The 19,931-nt window shown below is 46.6% G+C and overlaps 1 protein-coding gene across 1 annotated transcript in view; it reads left to right on the plus strand.

The window, feature by feature from the left end:
• thada (THADA armadillo repeat containing) overlaps positions 1-19,931 on the plus strand; it is a 104,217-nt gene that overhangs the window by 33,992 nt on the left and 50,294 nt on the right. Inside the window, exons 28-30 of the mRNA XM_036982928.1 lie at positions 584-715; positions 4,183-4,351; positions 16,703-16,806. Of these exons, the coding sequence (XP_036838823.1) occupies positions 584-715; positions 4,183-4,351; positions 16,703-16,806 (405 nt within the window). The remainder of the gene's footprint in view (positions 1-583; positions 716-4,182; positions 4,352-16,702; positions 16,807-19,931) is intronic.

Here is a 19,931-nt window from a genome sequence, read left to right on the forward strand (position 1 = left end):
AGGATTAGAGTGGAAGAGATACAGGGGCTAGTAGGAGAGATGGATTGAAATGGGAAGAAACTACAATAGAGGTGTGTAAAGGTTGTCTGAACACAATAGCATGCTTGCACAATGAGCCTGTCCAGACGGGTCATTGATAAGTAAATGAAGCTCACCGGCTCCCACTTTCTGCCCCCCCTTATTCTAGGGGATCCTTTTCTTGTTTTTCCTTGCTCTCTCTTTTTTTTAAATGACCCCACCCTGTCCATTTTCTTGCATGACGGTGAAGTCGAATGTTTAATCTTGGCAAGCCAAAACCTAACCTCTCGTCTGGATACTGGATTTGCTTCTGGGACAGGAGGACGTTACTTTGGGACTAATGCGAGTGACGACAAAAAAAAGCCCTTCCAACATTCCAACTGTGGGGGCACCTCTGTGACATCTCAAAACCAGCACACCGGAATCATCTTTGTGATGATAACAGCCCGATAAGACATAACATTTTTATGTTTCAGTCACGAGAGACCAAATGCTGGTAAATCCGTGTACCCCAAGTATTACAGATGGCGGATAATAACTGAAACTCTCTGTTCGTCTGTTCCAGTGACAGGGGTCAGGTGATTCTGCACCCCAGCCTGTTCCTGTTGCTGCTGGTGTTGGGGCGTCTCTTCCCCTCACCCATGGACGGGTCTTCTTCCCCCCTGGGCCTAGCCCCCTTCATGCCTTTCATCATCAGGTAAGGACACGCACACAGCTATTGGATGTTAGAACTCACATGAGGTACTGTCATTCACTGTCCTCCTCCCACTGTGATTAGCTAAAGTCATACTCTTTTGGATCACACATGGGCCACTGTGTTTCGTTGATACTGTACACAATAAGGTAGGTCACCCAGTATGTTTTGGCATATGTGAGTAGACTGTACCACACCGGAACAATGTCTTATCTACATCTAACCAACCATAGCTGTCCCCAACCCTAACGGTGCCAAGAATAGACCTAATTTCTGGTCTATAAAGTGTTTATGACGGTGTTTAGCCGGGTGTGGAGGCTGCGTGCGTGTCTGTGAGTGTGTGTGTGAGTGTGTGTGTGTGTGCGCGTGCCAAAGGATGCATGTGTGAGGGTACTCGTGTACTCGCCACATCTCACGGCGTTCCCAGATTCCCACTCCCTTATCTCTGCTGCTCTGACCGTGTCGTGTGTGTGTGTGGGGGGGGGGTCCGGGCAGACTCATGGGAAACTGCGGATCGGCTCGCACATTCTTCTAATTTCTTGGAGCTGGAAGAAAAGGCGTAAAAATATTATTGGAACATGTTCCCCCGCAGCACCTGCAAACCGCCCAGTAGCCGGAGGCCACGCCCATCCATATCACAGTCGTATGAAGTATTTTTCCGCCAATAAAGTAGTACTCAGCAAAATCTGTACTAGTATGAAAATACAAGTGCAAGTCAATGTTTATACGGGCTGGGGGACAGATGTCTTATTTAAGATGCTCTTTTGAAGAGGTACTCCCTTAGACCAGTGTAACCCCAAAAGTACTCTTCAACTTCTCCTTCAGCCCTAAATGAGTTGAATGAGGTATGTTTGTCCCAGGCTCCAACAGAAATGTGTGCTGTTGGGGCTACTCCAGGACTGGAGCTGGGAAACACTGCCGTAGACCATAAGTAGGCAGGGAGGACGAGGAGAGGAGGGCTGTGTGTGTTCGGTGCCTGGGACAGAGGGAGGACAGGGTCAGGGAGGACAGGGCCTTGAGGTTGGAATGCTCTGTGACCGGCCAGATAACGTTCAGCGGAGGAGCTGACGCACGCACACACACACACACACACTCCAAGTGCACACAGTTCCACTGTAATAACCACTGAATGAGAAAAAGCTGTCTGAAGACATAATGATACCCTCTAAGATGTTATGCAACAGGACACTGACCAAGCTGCTTTACTCTGTGAGTAGGGTCTCACTTTCTTGCGTTCTAGTATGTTTTATGGTGTTTGTCCTGAAAGATTTAAACCCCTATTTATTCCCCCCCCCCCCGACGTAATGTATGCTTTGTGCTCAGTCACCTCTCTGGCTCAACTCCCTATGTTGCCTGATGGATAGAGGATTGCTGGTTTGGTACAGTGGGGGTTAACCGCTCCAAGGCCAGAGTGCTGGCTGGCTGGTTCTTGTCAGTGGAGGTATGCAGTGCACATCCCCCTCAAATGAAACCCACATGTTGAGGATGTTAAATATAGCAGGGCCCTGGCTGCTCTGGTTCAGGCCTTGTGTCTCTCTCTCTCTCTCTCTCTCCCCCAGGCGCGTGTGGATGTGTCTGGGAGGGTGATAACGATCTGCCACCTCCTCCCCTACCTCCTGGACTTATCTCCACTCTTATCCCAGCAGTCTTAATCCACCTTTACATCCCGATCTCCCGCCATCCGTCTCATCCCCAGCTCCCTTCCTCTGATTTGCCTCTCTGACCGATCTCACCATCTCTTGCGTTCCTCTATCGGCTCAGCCCTGCCCTCATCAGTAAGGGTGATTGGGTCGCAATATTTCCCCCGTCCCTCCCTACCCGTGACTCCCTCCATCTGTGGAAGATGAACAGACTGTTTTCGTTCTCTCTCCCTCTCTTTGTGCCCCTGGCTGACTGGCACTGCTTCTGACTAACCTGATACCGTTTATCGTTTTTCCACTATCCAGACCAAGCGTCTCTGACTCTGCATGTCCTTCCTCCCTCCCTCTTTTCCTCCCTCTCTCTTTCTCGCTGTGGTCTCGTCTCCTCTGCCGATCTCATTTCACTGTAACAGTCAGTATCCATTCCTCCCTAACGGGCTCCATTAAGGCTCAGAGTGGAGCTAGTTTAGTGTTAACAGAGACAGTCGCTAGGGAGGAAACTGGACTGCCAGGACCCAAATGAGCCCCAGATGCCTCCACTGGCCCTCCCCTCCTCTGGGCTGGTGTTTAGAGCAGATCCCGTCCCCAGTCTGTGTCCTGACCCCCTGGAGACGACTTCGGACGGCCCTGTTTCTAAAATTACACCCCTCCAAACGGTCATTTCCTCTACAAAGAGTTTTAATGGGACAAATTAGCACTGATCGTTAACATATGGGGCCCAAATGGGGCTGTGGGGGTTGATGAGGCAGGGGGCAGGCAGAGGGGTTGTTCATTAGGGGGTGTGTGTGTGTGTGTGTGAGAGAGAGACAGTTCAGAGCAGAGGAATTATAACTGTTGTATCTGTTTGACACAGGGCCTCTTGTTTCGGTCTGCGAGTTATGACACAGCAGGTGGGGGGCCATTTGTTGACAGTGTATGTGTGTGTGATTCTAGTGTATGGGTAGAGAAGGGGGAGGGACAGTTGTGGCGTTTGGAAACGTATCTTCCAGGCCAAGCTAACTCTCAGAGCAGCAGAACGTCTTAATTGAGACATTTCGTTCCATAAGCCGCCGCGGTGATGGATGGACGCTCCTCTGGAGTTTCCAGAGTGGCATGGCGAAAGGCTGTTTGTTTGGCTTGAGCCGCTCGTAAAGCACTCGGCTCCTCTGCGGCCCCGTAAACACACACACAGTGTGACGCAGCAGGCCCCGGCTACAAACAGCCAACGTCGCAGCAGCTCCCAGTCACCTCACCCTTAAATTCCCTTACCCCTAACTCTCCTACCCCGTAACTCTCCTGTCTTTCCTACCCCTCACCTCTTAACCCCCGTGTTGGCTGGGGAACAAGATGCTGAAAAAGCCCCAGTGAGACTTGCTTCTCACCATTCAGACAATACATGGAGGGGCCATGTCTGTCTGTTAATGTAAGTCAATCAGTCTGTCAATCGGTCCTCAAAAGTCAACCGAAAGGCCCTCATACCCACCTCCCTCACACGTCTCACCCATGTCCCGCCCATGCCGCCTCCATGCAAGCTTTGACATTGGAGAGGGACGGGCGGACCGTCACTAGTAAACAAGGCTAATTTTAGCAGGTGTTAAGGGTGACTGAACAGGGACCACATTCCCTGACACCTCTCATGTACAGTAGAGGACTGTGTGTGTGAAAGGGGATCGTCCTGCTTCCCTGAGAGCTAGATAACGGATTATTATTCAGTCTCCGACATCAATCCACTCATTGGTTTGGAGTTATTCTCATACAGTATACTGTTCACCCAAACACAGGGGTGTGTGTGGGCAGTTAGTATGGCTTTTTATAGAATCCTCCTCCTCTAACCTGCCCTGTTTGTTCCAGGTGTGGTCGTTCTGCGGTCTACCGGACCCGTGAGATGGCCGCCCGGGCCCTGGTCCCGTTCGTCATGGTAACCCAGGTCCCCTCCACCATCCAGACTCTACTGGAGGACCTGCCTCTGGAAGCCGGGCCTAGAACCCAGCAGAACCACATCCACGGAATCCTGCTCCAGGTCTAGAACCAATTCCGCTCTCTGATACTGGCGACACACTGAAAAAAGACACCCACACCCACAGCGCTCAACACATCCTGTCAACACAGTGCACATCCCATCAGCCCCATTATCACACTGTGACAGTCCAGGGTAAATACATATTTAGTACTATCAACACATTCTGACAACACAACCAAACACTCACACAGTAATATCAACACAGACTGATGAGTCATTGGCGCTGGGCTCACTCTTAATGGGACATGGGGGGACAGTGTGGCCCAAATCAGGGGTGGTGCAGAGTCAGGGGGAGGAATGAACAGCTTTGTTTAGTATTTTCTTTCCGTGATCTGACAGTTACGATTTGATAGTGGTTTCTTGTATTCAATACTGGCTGGGTTTCATGGAGGTCTATGGGATAGAGGGAGAGGAATGGGAAGAGAGCGATGGAAACTGTTAGGGGGGGGTGAGCGGGAGAGAGCGAGAGAGAGAGGGAGCGAGGGAGCCAGAAAGAGAGCGATGGAAAGTGAGGGATGGCAGGGGATGTGCACTCCCAGAGGCTTATGTGAGGCTTTGGAGGAGCAGGGTTTGTTTTCTTTCATGTCATGGTGGTCATATGTGGAGCTTCCACAGATCTCTTTCTCTCTGTCTCTCTCTCTCTCTGTGTGTGTCTCTCTCTCTCTGTGGAAGATGACAGGGGGAGCCCTCTCTCTCTCTCTCTCTGTCTCTCTCTCTCTGTCTCTCTCTCTGTCTCTGTGTGTGTGTGTCTCTCTGTGGAGAATGACAGGGGGAGCCCTCTGTGGCCAGGGAGGAGAGAGAGGCGATGGGCTACATACCCACATCTATCTGTTTGCGTGCCTGCTCTTGCCTCTTTGCAGCCAGGCACTTCACTTCAGACGATTCACCACAGATATAGACTGGGCAGGAACGCAGCGTGTCAGGTCCCGCTTGGTATATCTGAATGCGCAGGGGTGTCTTTCCCGTGATGCGCCCCAGATAAACTGGAGTGTTTGGATATGCTGGGTCGTGTTTGGCTGGGGGGGAGGGCCGGGGTTGTATGCAGGCGTAAACACTGTGGAGGAGAGAGGTAGAGATAGACGAAGCGTACGTGTAGACCGGAGCATCACCCAGGGCCCACTAGATAGCGGAGATACTGCCGGCCTGTTTTTGCTGAAATGACGAGGACAGTGCGTTCAGCTGCAGGGTATGGCTAATGTATGTTAATGTGTTCTGGCCACTGTCAGGGAGTCAGTTGGTGTGTGTAGCAGATGTGGGAGTCTCTTCTTCCCTATTGGAAAAACCTTCCTGGCTTTCATTTTTGAAGATTTAACATGTTGCTATCCAGAATGCCCCTTCTCACCTCCATCGACAGTGCACAAGCACACAGCATACCTGCCGAGACCCATCGATACCCACTACTAGTACATTGACCCACTCTTGCCGGCTTTCTCTCCCACACCCCTAGCTGTGTGACCTGCAGTGTCCTCAGGAGACGGTCCCCAGACAATCGTGCATCAGCAGGCAGGTTAGAGTTTATTGGAGAGATGGGTATTTGATTAAAGCACCACAGAACACCGTGTTCGCCAGCAGCGCTCCGGTCTACCCAGTAAGTTTCTGTTGACGCAACCCGGGCTCCCCTGGACCTGCCTAGCGAGGAAACAGGCGGACCAGCACTAACAGAACACGACGTCCCTTCCTGCACGCTCCAGCGACGCCATGTAGGCCTGTCTACCCAGTACGTCTGGCGCGGTCAGTAGTGTTTTGAGGTTGTGCGGTGGGGAATGAATCCTTTTGTGTATTTTCACATCACAAATCCGGAGTTGAACTCTAGACTCTCTCATGGATTTTTATTTTGTATTTTTTTTAAAGGTTTTTGTAGCCTCAGCACTATTCTGTAGGAGACGGAAATCTGTACCCAGGCCTGTTTGTGCTGTCTTACCAAGTCCTATGGTTGACCATGGCAAGTTGGCAAGACAGCACAAACAGATCTGCGACCAGGCTATAGCTAGAAAGGGTCTGTAGGGAGTAGTACTAGTTCAGCACAAACAGATCTGGGACCAGGCTGTACTGTCGCTGGACAGGGTCTGTAGTGTGGGTAGTGAGTCGTACATGTATGTAGGCTTGGGCGGTATACCACTTATGCTGGGGTATTTGGAAATAGTCACTGGATGGTTTTTCAATACCTTTGAAACTGTTCATACATTTGAATATTTGTAGCTACTTTTTAAGTAAATACCTGCGGTTAACTTGTGCAATATGTTTCAGCTGTCGAAATGTTTCGTTATGAAGCTTACCGGTAGTATCCAGTCATGTGGTGTTTGTTTACAAGCACTCAACGACGATAGACTGGAGCCTTGTGAGTCACTCAATGTTTTGCAGCCCTCTCCAGGTATGGAATTCACAACTAAATGTTTGCCAGCTGGATATCTTATAGCTATTCAGTTAGCTGTCTAAAATGTGCTCAATGCTCTGCAGTTGTACATTTGGTTTGCTAATTTACTACAGTGGCAAGAAAAAGTATGTGAACCCTTTGTAATGACCTGGATTTTGGCATGAAGTCGCAACTATAGACAAACACGGTCTGCTTCAACTAATAACACACAAACTACACGTTTTCATGTCTTTATTGAACACACCGTGTAAACATTCACAGTGCAGGGTGAAAAAAGTATGTGAACCCTTGGATTTAATAACTGGTTGACCCTCCTTTGGCATCAATGACCTCAACCAAACATTTTCTGTAGTTGCGGATCAGACCTGCACAACGGTCAGGAGGTATTTTGGACCATTCCTCTTTATAAAACTGTTTCAGTTCAGCAATATTCTTGGAGTGTCTGGTGTGAACCTCTCTCTTGAGATCATGCCACAGCATCTCAATCAGGTTGAGGTCAGGACTCTGACTGGGCCACTCCTGTACTCCCTGTACACTCATGACTGCACGGCCAGGCACGACTTCAACACCATCATTAAGTTTGCCGATGACAACAATGGTAGGCCTGATCACCGATAACGAGACATCCTATAGGGAGGGGGTCAGAGACCTGGCCTTTGTCAATGTGATCAAGACAAAGGAGATGACTGTGGACTACAGTAGAAGGAGGACTGAGCACACCCCCATTCTCATTGAAGGAACTGTAGTGGAGCAGGTTGAGAACTGCAAGTTCCTTGGTGTCCACATACCAACAAACTAACATGGTCCAAGCACACCAAGACAGTCGTGAAGGGGGCACTTCAAAACCTATTCCCCCTCAGGAGACTGAAAAGATTTGGCATGGGTCCTCAGATCCTCAAAAGGTTCTACAGCTGCACCATCGGTTGCATCACTGCCTGGTATGGCAACTGCTCAGCCTCCGACCGCAAGGCGCTACAGAGGGTAGTGCGAATGGCCCAGTACATCACTGGGGCCAAGCTTCCTGCCATCCAGGACCTCTATTCCAGGCGGTGTCAGAGGAAGGCCCTGAAAATGTGTCAAACTCCAGCCACCCATGTCATACACTGTTCTCTCCGCAACCACACGGCAAGCCGTACCGGCGCGCCAAGTCTAGAGCCAAGAGTCTTCTAAACAGCTTCTACCCCCAAGCCATAAGACTCCTGAACAACTAGTCAAATGGCTACCCAGACTATTCACATTGCCCCCCCCCCCCCCCCCCCCACCCCCCCCCCCTCTCCACACCACTGCCACTCTCTGTTGTCATCTATGCATTGTCACTTTAATTAACTCTACCTACATGTACATACTACTTCAACTAACCGGTGTCCCTGCACATTGACTCTGTACCGGCACCCCCCTGTATATATTATTTTTTACTGCTCCTTATTTGTTACTTTTATCTCCTATTCTTATCCATCTTTTTTGAAACTGCGCTGTCGGTTAGGGGCTCGTAAGTAAGCATTTCCTTGTAAGGTTGTTGTTTTCGGCGCATGTGACTAATAACATTTGATTTGATAGCCTTACATTATTCTGATGAACTTGGGAATACATTCTCCTGTCGACGATAGCAAGCTGTCCAGGCCCTTGAGGCAGCCCCAAATCATGATGCACCAACGTACTTTACAGTTGGGTTGAGGTTTTGATGTCGCTCTGCCTTTTTTTCTCCACACGATTTTATGTTTCTTTCAAACAACTCAACTGTAGTTTCATCTGTCCACAGAATATTTATCCACTTGTGGAACATCCAGGTGCTTTTTCTGAACTTCAGACGTGCAGCAATGTTTTTTTTTTTTTGGACAGCAGTGGCTTCTTCCATGGTGTCCTCCCATGAACACCATTCTTCTTTAGTGTTTTATGTATCGTGGACTCGTCAACGGAGATGCTAGCATGTTCAAGAGATTTCTGTAAGTCTTTAGATGACGCTATAGGATTCTTCTTAACCTCATTGAGCATTCTGCGCTGTGCTCTTTTATATTTAAAAAACAATTTTAATCTTTTTAATTTGGCAAGTCAGTTAAGAACAAATTCTTATTTACAATGACGGCCTAGGAACTGTGGGTTAACTGCCTTGTTCAGGGGCAGAACGACAGCTTTTTTACCTTGTCAGCTCGGGGATTCGATCTTTCGTTACTGGCCCAGCGCTCTAACCACTAGGCTACCTGCCACCACTAGGCTACCTGCCGCCCCTTGCAGTCATCTCTGCAGGACGGCCACTCCTAGAGGGAGTAGCAACAGTGCTGAACTTTATTCATTTATAGACACTTTGTCTTATGGTTGACTGATGAACATCAAGGCTTTAGAGATACTTTTGTAACCCTTTCCAGCTTTATGCAAGTCAACAATTCTTAATCTTAGGTCTTCTGAGATCTCTTTTGTTTGAGGCGTAGTTCACATCAGCCAATGCTTCTTTTGAATTGCAAACTCACATTTTGTGAGTGTTTTTAATAGGGCAGGGCAGCTCTAACCAACATCTCCAATCTCATCTCATTGATTGGACTCCAGGTTAGCTGACTGGAGTGGTGTAAAGCTCGCTGCAGTTGGACTCTGGAGCAGTGGAAACAATGAATCACGCTTCACCATCTGGAAGTCCGACGGACGATTCTGGGTTTTGCGAATGCCAGGAGAACGCTACCTGTCCCAATGCATAGTGCCAAGTATAACGTTTGGTGGAGGAATAATAGTCTGGGGCATTTTTTCATGGTTTTGGCTAGGCCCCTTATTTCCAGTTAAGGGAAATCTCAACTCTACAGCATACAATGACATTCTAGATGGTTCTGTGCTTCCAACTTTGTGGCAACAGTTTAGGGAAGGCCCTTTCCTTTTTCAGCATGACAATGCCCCCATGCACAAAGCGAGGTCCATACAGAAATGGTTTAGTTGAGATCGGTGTGGAAGAACTTGCCTGGCCTGCACAGAACCCTGACCTCAACCCCATCGAGGACCTTTGGGATGAATTGGAATGCTGACTGCGAGCCAGGCCTAATCACCCAACATCAGTGCCTGACTTCGTTAATGCTCTTGTGGCTGCTGCGAGGACTTGATTCCATTCAATGTTCCAACATCTAGTGGAAAGCCTTTCCAGAAGAGCGGAGGCTGTTCTAGCAGCAAAGGGGGACCAACTCCATATTAATGCCCATGATTTTTGGAATGAAATGTTCGACGGGCAGGTGTCCACATACTTTCGGTCATGTGGAGTAGTTATAAAGGTATGACAGTCTAGATACCGCCCAAGCCTACTTACGTGACTGATGAACGAGAACACAGGTCACCACTCCATGCTCTCGCTGGCTCAATGTTCTAATACAACGACCCCAGCTGCTCAGGTCTGCTCGGACCCTTCAAAACACACACACACTGCTCATGTCTCTCCACCGTCTGCACAAATGGAAATAACCAACACGTCCCCGGGGTGCAGTTGACCTCCGACTCGTCACGATTGATGATGGGCTTGTTTGTCTGGGCTTGCTTGTTTGTCTCAGAACGTTTGTGTGTGTCGGTGGTGCCATGTTTATCATTGGTTTTGTTTGTGTGTTGTTTGGATGCTTGTGTGTAAATGTGACAAAATTAATAGAGGGTATGCTTTTTTTTTGTAAGCTTCTTATTCAGTAAGTTTTTGTGTGTGGTTTGTGTTTTCTGGTGGGTCCTTGCATAAGGCTGTACTTTTGTGTGTGTGTGTCTAGCCGTGCCCTGTGGTCAGTCCCTGGTTGTGGATGTGGGAGGGACTGCAGCCTGATAACAGGCTCGGAAGAGTCCTCCTACACCACCACTATTTTTACCGGTCTAAAAGTGACACACTCACCCAACACACACACTCAACACTGACTGTAAAACGCCTCACAAAAAACAAACCTTACAAAGAGAGTTTGATTTTGTTTTGTTTTCATCTCAAACGTTGCCAAACCATTCCCATAAAGTTTCCCCAAAGAGGTGGTGTCCCTCATCAAAACGACAGGTCAAACGATAGGTCCACCTCCGCCACGGTTCCATCTCCAGGCAGGGACACAACAGTGACCTCTCACCCCCATCTCCCTTCTTCTTCCTGGGCTAAAACATCGGACCATGACCCTTCTGCTTTATGGATCTCATCTGACTGGGGCTTCTTTATTTTAGCTCCGTCTCATCCCATCTCTCTTCTCGTCCCGCCTCTGGTTTTTGCTCAGTCTCATGCTTTTTGTAGGAAGGTTTGGGTTCTATAAATATTCCTGTTTCCTCGGATCGAGTCCGGATTAATCCGGCTGAGACTCCCACTAGGGACTTCCCAGTTCAGAGTTTGGAGGGGGCAGGGAACGACGGCGACAGGGAGAAAAGAGGGGTGTGGTGGGGGCTGTTTGTGAAGGCCAGTGGGCGTTGGCTGGGAGCCAGGTCTGGTGCTACGTGGTCTGCCTGGTTTTCCCCTGTTGCCTTCCCTGCATGGTGTAATGAATGGCTTCCTCCACTGTGGCTGTGGCCCAGCTAAAGAGTATACTTACTAGGGCCCAGAATACACCGAGTACACAGAGGACCGAGGATGCCGAGTACACAGGCACTGCGTCAGAATACATCCTATACAGACTACACATCATCTGACCTAGCCTCAGAATATCGGTCTTGGTCTCTCCATTGTAGCATCGGCAATATATCAACTAGGGTTTGCAAGAGTCGGAAACTTTCCAGTAAATTTCCAGAATTTTTCTGGAAATTTTCAATGGGAGGTTAAGCCTGGGAATTTGGGGAATTTTGCTTAAATTCATTTAAAAAAAGTTAGCTTATGACTGAACCTTTTTTGTGTGATACACATGGCAATTCTACGTCTTGTGGCATATTTTGCTTGAACTATCCCCAATTCTTCCATTACACTAATGAGCTGCTATTGAGCCAACACTACTACACTGTCTGAGCCAAGGACGACATGCTTTCTGGTAAGTTTTGATTACAATACTGGGTGGGGTGAATATATATTTTATATGACATTATTATTTTTTTAACTAGTAAATAGTAGCCTACAGCAAAGTGTATTTAAATCATTTCTAACTTAACAATTTCTGCTAGTTAGTTTTTGCTACCATGTTGGTTTTAGCTTGCTTGAGCCTGTTAACCGAGGAGTGTTAATTAACCTGTTTCCAAACATGTTTCATTTTAAAACATCTATCTTACAAATGAGTTGTTTAAACTGCATGGAATTGTACATGGAATTGTATTTGTGTTGTTTTCTTTTTCCTCATTTTATTCCTAATCTTTACAGGAAAATGCCATGGACACTATCTGATGTGTGGAGACATTTCACTGCAGCTAATGTAGAAGGAAAAGCTGTGTACATTTGCAAATACTGTGCCAAATCATATGTGAAGAATGCAACAAAGATGCAGAATCATCTGACCAAGTGCATAAAGTTCCCTCAGCGCTCACAACAAGCAACCTCTGAAAAATGTCCCACTACTTCTATTCGAGGTGAAATGATGAATCAGACACCTTATCGATAGCAACAGCTCATGGTCCTCCTGGAATCAGGAGTTTTTTTTACTCAATGGAGGAACTTAGTCAGAGAAATCCTGATGAATGTCTTGCTCGAGTTGTGTATGCAACTCTTTCACCTCTGATGCTCACAGGCAATGTGTATTGGAAGTGATTTCTGAATGTTCTTCGCCCAGCATACACGCCTCCAACCAGACATGCTTTATCTACTCATTTGCTGGATGCAGTTCAACAGAGTTCAAGTGAAGGTCAAGCAAATTATAGAGAAAGCAGACTGTATTGCAAACATCTCTGATGGGTGGTCGAATGTTTTTGGGCAAGGAATAATTAACTACATCTCCACCCCTCAACCAGTATTCTACAAGAGCACAGGCACAAGGGACAACAGACACACCGGTCTCTACATTGCAGATGAGCTGAAGACACTAGTGACAGACAATGCTGCAAACATGAAGGCTGCTTGGTCTAAAGTCCTACCATCACATTACACCCATTGGCTATGCTGCTCATGCATTGAATCTGCTCCTCAAGGAAATCATGGCACTGAAAACAATGGATACACTCTACAAGAGAGCCAAGGAAATGGTTAGGTATGTGGGTCATCAAGTTATAGCAGCAAAGTGAGAAGATGCTGCCCAGTAACACTCGTTGGGGTGGTGTTGTCATCATGTTTGCAGTCTCCTGGAGGGGAAGGAGTCTCTCCAAGAAATGGCCATATCACAGTCTGCCGATATGGACAAGATGGCGCCGACAGAGATGGTCGCCTCGCTTTAGCTTCTTTTTTTATGTATTTTATTTATTATTTCTTACAGTGTTAGCCCAGGAATTCTCAAGTCTTATTCCATACAGCCGGGAAGAACTATTGGATATAAAAGAGATTACATCTTAACAACATTATGACCAGGAATACGTCTTTCCCAAAGCGGATCCTTTGTTCGGACTTCCACCCTGGACATGGGATCTTATCCCATAGGCCGACCCAAAACAACGCGGTCGCCGCAGGAGAGACAAACGGAGCGGCCTACTGGTCAGACTCAGAAGGCGAGCACACCATCCACTGCTTCCGAGCATATTACTCGCCAATGTCCAATCTCTAGATAACAAGGTGGACAAAATTAGGGCACGAGTTGCCTTCCAGAGAGACATCAGAGATTGTAACAATCTCTGTTTCACGGAAACATCGCTGGGATATGTTGTCAGAGTCCCTCATTAAAATACAAATCAATTTATAACATTTTTGACATGCGTTTTTCTGTATTTGTTGTTGTTATTCTGTCTCTCACTGTTCAAATAAACCTACCATTAAAATTATAGACACATTTCTTCGTCAGTGGGCAAACGTACAAAATCAGCAGGGGATCAAATACTTTTTTCCCTCACTGTATATACTCAAATATCTGGCCACTTTAATAAATTGACTTAATAAAGGTACAGTTGAAGTCGTAAGTTTGCATACACCTTAGCCAAGTACATTTAAACTCGGTTTTTCACAATTCTTGACATTTAATCCTAGTAGAAATTCCCTGTCTTCGGTCAGTTAGGATCACCACTTTATTTTAAGAATGTCAAATGTCAGAATAATAGTAGAGATTTATTTCAGCTTTTATTTCTTTCATCACATTCCCAGTGGGTCAGAAGTGTACATACACTCAATTAGTATTTAGTAGCATTGCCTTTAAATTGTTTAACTTGGGTCAAATGTTTCGGGTAGCCTTCCACAAGCTTCCCACAATAGGTTGGGTGAATTTTGGCCCATTCCTCCTGACAGAGCTGGTGTAACTGAGTCAGGTTTGTAGGCCGCCTTGCTCGCACACACTTATTTCAGTTCTGCCCGCAAATGTTCTATATGATTGAGGTCAGGGATTTGTGATGGCCACTCCAATACCTTGACTTTGTTGTCATTAAGCCATTTTCCTGACTAATGTCTTGAGATGTTCCTTCAATATATCCACATAATTTTCTGTCCTCATGATGCCATCTATTTTGTGAAGTGCACCAGTCCCTCCTGCAGCAAAGCACCCCCACAACATGATGCGGCCACCCCCGTGCTTCACGGTTGGGATGGTGTTCTTCGGCTTGCAAGCCTCCCCCTTTTTCCTCAGGTTATGTCGATTTATAGGACTCATTTTACTGTGGATATAGATACTTTTGTACCTGTTTCCTCCAGCATCTTCACAAGGTCCTTTGCTGTTTTTCTGGAATTGATTCGCACTTTTCGCACCAAGGTATGTTCGTCTCTAGGAGGCAGAACGTGTCTCCTTCCTGAGTGTTATGATGGCTGCATGGTCCCATGGTGTTTATACTTGCATACTATTGTTTGTACAGATGAACGTGGTACCTTGAGGCGTTTGGAAATTGCTTAGCTGATTTCTTTTGATTTTCCAATGATGTCAAGCAAAGAGGCACTGACTTTGAAGGTAGGCCAGGAAATACATTCACAGGTACATCTCCAATTGACTCAAATTATGTAAATTAGTCAGAAGCTTCTAAAGCCATGACATAATTTTCTGGAATTTTCCAACCTGTTTAAAGTCACAGTCAACTTTGTGTATGTAAACTTCTGACCCACTGGAATTGTGATACAGTGAATTATAAGTGAAATAATTTGTCTGTTAACAATTGTTGGGAAAATTACTTTTTATTCACATAGTAGATGTCCTAACCGACTTGCCAAAACTATAGTTTGTTAGATTACTTTAGATGATCAAACTAGATATTACTGCATTGTCGGAACTAGATGCACAAGCATTTCGCTACTCTCGCATTAATATCTGCTAACCATGTGTATGTGACCAATATACGGTGCGGCAGGTAGCCTAGTGGTTAGAGCGTAGGACTAGTGACTGAAAGGTTGCTGGATCGAATCCCCTAGCTGACACGGTAACAATCTGTCTTTCTGCCCCTGAACAAGGCAGTTAACCCACTGTTCCTAGGCCGTCATTGAAAATAAGAATTTGTCCTTAACTGGCTTGCCTAGTTAAATAAAGGTAAAATAAATATTAAATACAATATTTGATTTGACAGCCCCATCAAGAGGATCCTCCTGGATGATGTATTTTGGGAGAGAGTGGTAAGAAGCCTGAAACTCCTGAAACCTATAGCAGTAGCCGTTACATGGATTGAGGGAGACAATGCCATCCTGGCTGTTGTTCAGACTGCTGCAGATGTCAGAAGTCCGTACTGCCCTGCCCACTTCACTGTTGCTCCAAGCAGAGGAAACTGCAGTTCTGAAAAACATCAAAAAGCGTGACGACTTCTGCCTGAATCCCATACACGCCGCAGCGTACATGTGGGACCCCAGGTATGCTGGCAAGAGCATCCTGTCTGGTGCAGAGATCAACAAGGCCTGTGGTGTCATCACTACTGTGTCTTGCCACCTTGGCCTGAATGAGGGCAAGGTTCTTGGCAGTCTGGTGAAGTACACTTCCAAGCAAGGGCTTTGGGTTGGAGATAAGATATGTTGGCACAACTGCAATATTGCATCAGCCACCTGGTGGAAGGGACTTTGTGTATCTGAAACTCTTTCCCCTGTTGCCTCAATCATCCTCCAAATCCCACCAACATCAGCCCACTCAAAGCGCAACTGGTCCTGTTTGGGAACACACACACACTAAGGCATGCAACAGGCTGACCGATACAAGGGTTGAAAATTGCTGACCATCTGGGAAATGTGAGGCTTTTTGAGCCTGACAACGTGCCATCCTCAACAAGGTTGGAAAGTGACAGTGAAGATGAGGCCTCAGTCTGATGTTCAAGAGGTGGACATTGAGTAGGTCCAGGGAGAAGACATGGAAGCCTGAGAGGGAGACAACCAAAGCTTTAGTTTCTAGACCATCATTTTACAGATCTATGTAAAAACGTTTTTGGGAGATGCGATGGATATTCAATATTTCAATATTTCCTTATATTTTGTTCAGTGAAATCATCCCATGTGAAGAATCAACTCATTTAATTTAAGTTCAATTCATTACAAAATTAATGTTTTTATTTCTATTGGAAGGATTTAATCATTTGCAATTATGTCTACTTATGACAAGGTAAAAGTGTTATGTTTCTGTCTCCATATGATATGTTAAATATATCCAATGCCGGAAACATCTACATTTAAATGGTATTAATAATAGTTCCCGTGAATTCCCATGGAAAGTTTCCACCTCTGAATATTCCCCAAAATGTGCATCCCTAATCTCAACTGAGTATTATTATCATTAGGCCATTTTGTAATGCACGTAACAAAACGTTGTGTCTTTCTTGGTCCCAAACAGCCACATTGTAACTGCACACAACGGTTTTCAGACCAATGTAAACTACTTAGACTTTGTTTGTGAACGTCTCCGAACCTCAGCGATTGTTTGCCTAGTCGAACGCACGGCACTTCACGCCTCAGTCGTTCAGCTACACACACGGTTATTACTTAACCAAATTAACCAAAATTAACCAAAATTACTTAACCAAATGGTTTGTGTTTGTGTGTGTGTGTGGTCTAGGTGCTGTTCCTGCTGCGCTCCTACCAGACGGATACACACAGACCCCAGGCGGCAGGAAGTGACATCAGCCAAGCCCTGCGCCCACGACTGTGGCTCGCCTCCAGGTCACCACTCATTTGCTCGCTCTCTCACACACACCGCAACACAGATAACCATCCGTTCCTGATATTAAGAATAGCTTCTTTTTCCACTGCCCATCCTCTCTTTGGCTGAGTTCCCTTCACACCCCACACAGGCTTCCATTTCAAAGGAAGCAACCCCCCCACCACAACCACCAGTCTTTCTGCCCCATACCAGGGCCTGACCAGGTAAGCAGGAGATAGCACAGAGGGGTGTGGAGGGGATTAGCTAGCTTGCTGCGCTTGGTCCCAGTGACTCCTTATTAAGATGCTGAGGTGGATTCTTGTTCGCTCAGGCGCTGCACCATCTGTCCGTTTGATCGCTTGCCGCTTCACAACCCCCTGCAGAGATACAGGACGCACACGCTGGCGGTGGGGCAGAGAGACTCTACTCCACCCCCCCCCCGTAGTGGAAACAGTCCTAGGGGCAGTCTACAACTGAGCTCATTTGAAGCATCCTTTACCTACCACTAGCGAATGTGATATGTGGGCATTGTCAAGTAGGAATTCAAACTTTGCAAACAACTCTTGCGTTTTCACACACACGGTTTTGAGCTATAGTTCGAATCAGTTTGACTATTTGTAGCATTGTATTTATTTAATTTTTTTATTTTCGTCTGGTTGGTTTCACATTGCCAAATGTCAAAACAAACAAAAATCCCTAGACAAAACCACTTGTCCATGCAAGTCATTTATTTATTGGACAAAAATGCTCACGCTCACATTTAAATCCATTTATGATTATCATGAAGCATCACTTTGTGTCCCAAACTTCATTTTACTTTCACTTTGGTCTTCCAACAACATGCAGAAGGAAACGGCGCAGCTGCTCTGACTGCGCCGTGAATAGGCCATCAGTAACCCGTATCTCTGGTTTAGTGAACTCATAAATGCCCTGCTACTCACAGAATGTCTCAAGTAATGATGCTGCGTGCATCTCAAAGTGCTTGCAGTCAAACCACCAGTATTAATGCGTGACTCTGGTTAATTTAATACAATGTTACAAATAACTCTGAGTCAAATGATAGCTCCAAACTGTGTGAAAATGCCCTAAGTGCACACAAAGTAAAACAATTCCATGGGATGTCAATGTATGAGTGCATAACCATTGAATTCTAGCTTGAGTCAGTTGTTATCCTCCAATTTTTTAGGCTTGCGGTCACTAAAGTTTTCATATTCTAGAATGAGTCAGCATCAGGCTACTGACCGTCAAAATGGCTGCCTGCTCTCCCAGTGTATTCAACGTTGACTACAGAGGCCCATACTAACACACTTTTTAATGGTTCACCATACCAGTGTCTTCATACAGGTAACTGCCAAAAGAATGGAAACACTTAAATGAGGGATACAAAGTATATTGAAATCGGGTGCTTCCACACAGGTGTGGTTCCTGAAGTTAACATCCCATCATGCTTAGGGTCATGTATATTAATGCTGGGCATGCCATTATTTTGGCTACCATGGTTATGGCCTGATAGGATGACAATGCCCCCGTCCAAAGGGCATGAGCGGCAGGCAACTGAATGGTTTGATGAGCATGAAAACGATGTGAACCGTATTTCATGGCCGTCTGTCACCGCATCTCAACCCAACTGAACACTTATGGGAGGTTCTGGAGTGGCGGCTGAGACGACTGTTTCCACCACCATCAAAACACCAAATGATGGAATTTCTCAGGCAAGAATGGTGTTGCATCCCTCCAGTAGAGTTCCAGACATGTGTAGAATCTATGCCAAGGTGCATTGAAGCTGTTCTAACTAGTGGTGACCCAACACCCTATGAAGACACTTTGTAGGTATTGGCTTTTTTTGGCAGTTACCTGGATGTGGCCATTACTAATGCCTAAGGATCATATGGAGTGCATTGTTTTGCTTGACATCTGACGCTTTACTAGGCCTGACCCTGAACAGGCGTGTTCAGTTTGGTATGGCCACAAGCGTATCTTCCTGAATTAGATCCCTTGGCTCACCTCTGCAACGCCTCAATGGGCTCGGGAGAGGCGAAGGTCGAGTCACGTGTCCTCTGAAACATGACCCACCTAGCCTCCTACTTTTTATTTACTGCTCGCTTAACCCCGGATGTCAGCTGTACCAATGTGTTAGAGGAAACACCATTCGACTGACTACCTGAGTCAGCTTGCAGGCACCCGATCCTGGCACAAAGGGTCGCAAAAGCATGATGAGCCGAGGAAAGCCACGGGCCAAACCCTCTCCTACCGCGGGTGGTGCTGGGCCAATTGTTTGCTGACCTATGGGGGCTCCCGGTCCCGTCAGTGGTGCCCCAGTACTGCACTGCAGTGCAGTGCTTTTGACCGCTGCCTCACCCAAGACCCTGACACTTCAGGATCTTAAATACAGCTTCACAGTGCTGGAACAGCCAGGTTGGGATGAGGCTCATCCCTTTACAAATCTGTTCTCACTTAAACCTCACTCTTCTCTTCCTCTGTGTGTGTGTGTGTGTGTGTGTGTGTGTGTGTGTGTTTAATATCCGAGTGATGAAAATGTGACGTCAACATCACACACTGTCCCCCTTGTTCTCACACACGCGCTTGTGGGCTTTCGCAGCGCTAAGGTTGAACGCTGTGGTCACACGCTTGACGAGCACACACATATACACCCCCCCGTCTCTCTCTCTCTCTCTCTCTCTCACACACAAGCTGCTCTGGTGTCTGTTGTACATACACACAGTTACGTTCATGTATATTTACAGAAGTCTGTCTGGTGACTCACTGACATATTACACACACACCATGGAGATGATGGGACTCTGTAGGCCCTTTGGCATCTCATGTGACCACCTCTATCCTGGGATTTTTCATCTTCATGAATAGGGATGTGGCGGTCACCAAGTTTCATCAGCCGGTGATTGTCAAGCAAATAACTGCCGGTCTCACCGTAATTGACTGTTAATCAACATAAACACATTTAGCATCTCCTGGTTTCCACATATAGCCAACAAGCCGCTGACGTTCCATTTTTAAAAGTCGAATAAATCCATGTAATATAGCCTACACCATCACAATAGACCGGTCTCAGACTACATTTTCTTCATATCATGTTTCCTATTTCAGAAGAACAAAATAGCATACTCTGAGTTGTCCTTATGTTAGG

The sequence above is a fragment of the Oncorhynchus mykiss genome, chromosome 1, assembly GCF_013265735.2.
Source record: "Oncorhynchus mykiss isolate Arlee chromosome 1, USDA_OmykA_1.1, whole genome shotgun sequence".
Lineage (NCBI taxonomy): Eukaryota > Metazoa > Chordata > Actinopteri > Salmoniformes > Salmonidae > Oncorhynchus > Oncorhynchus mykiss.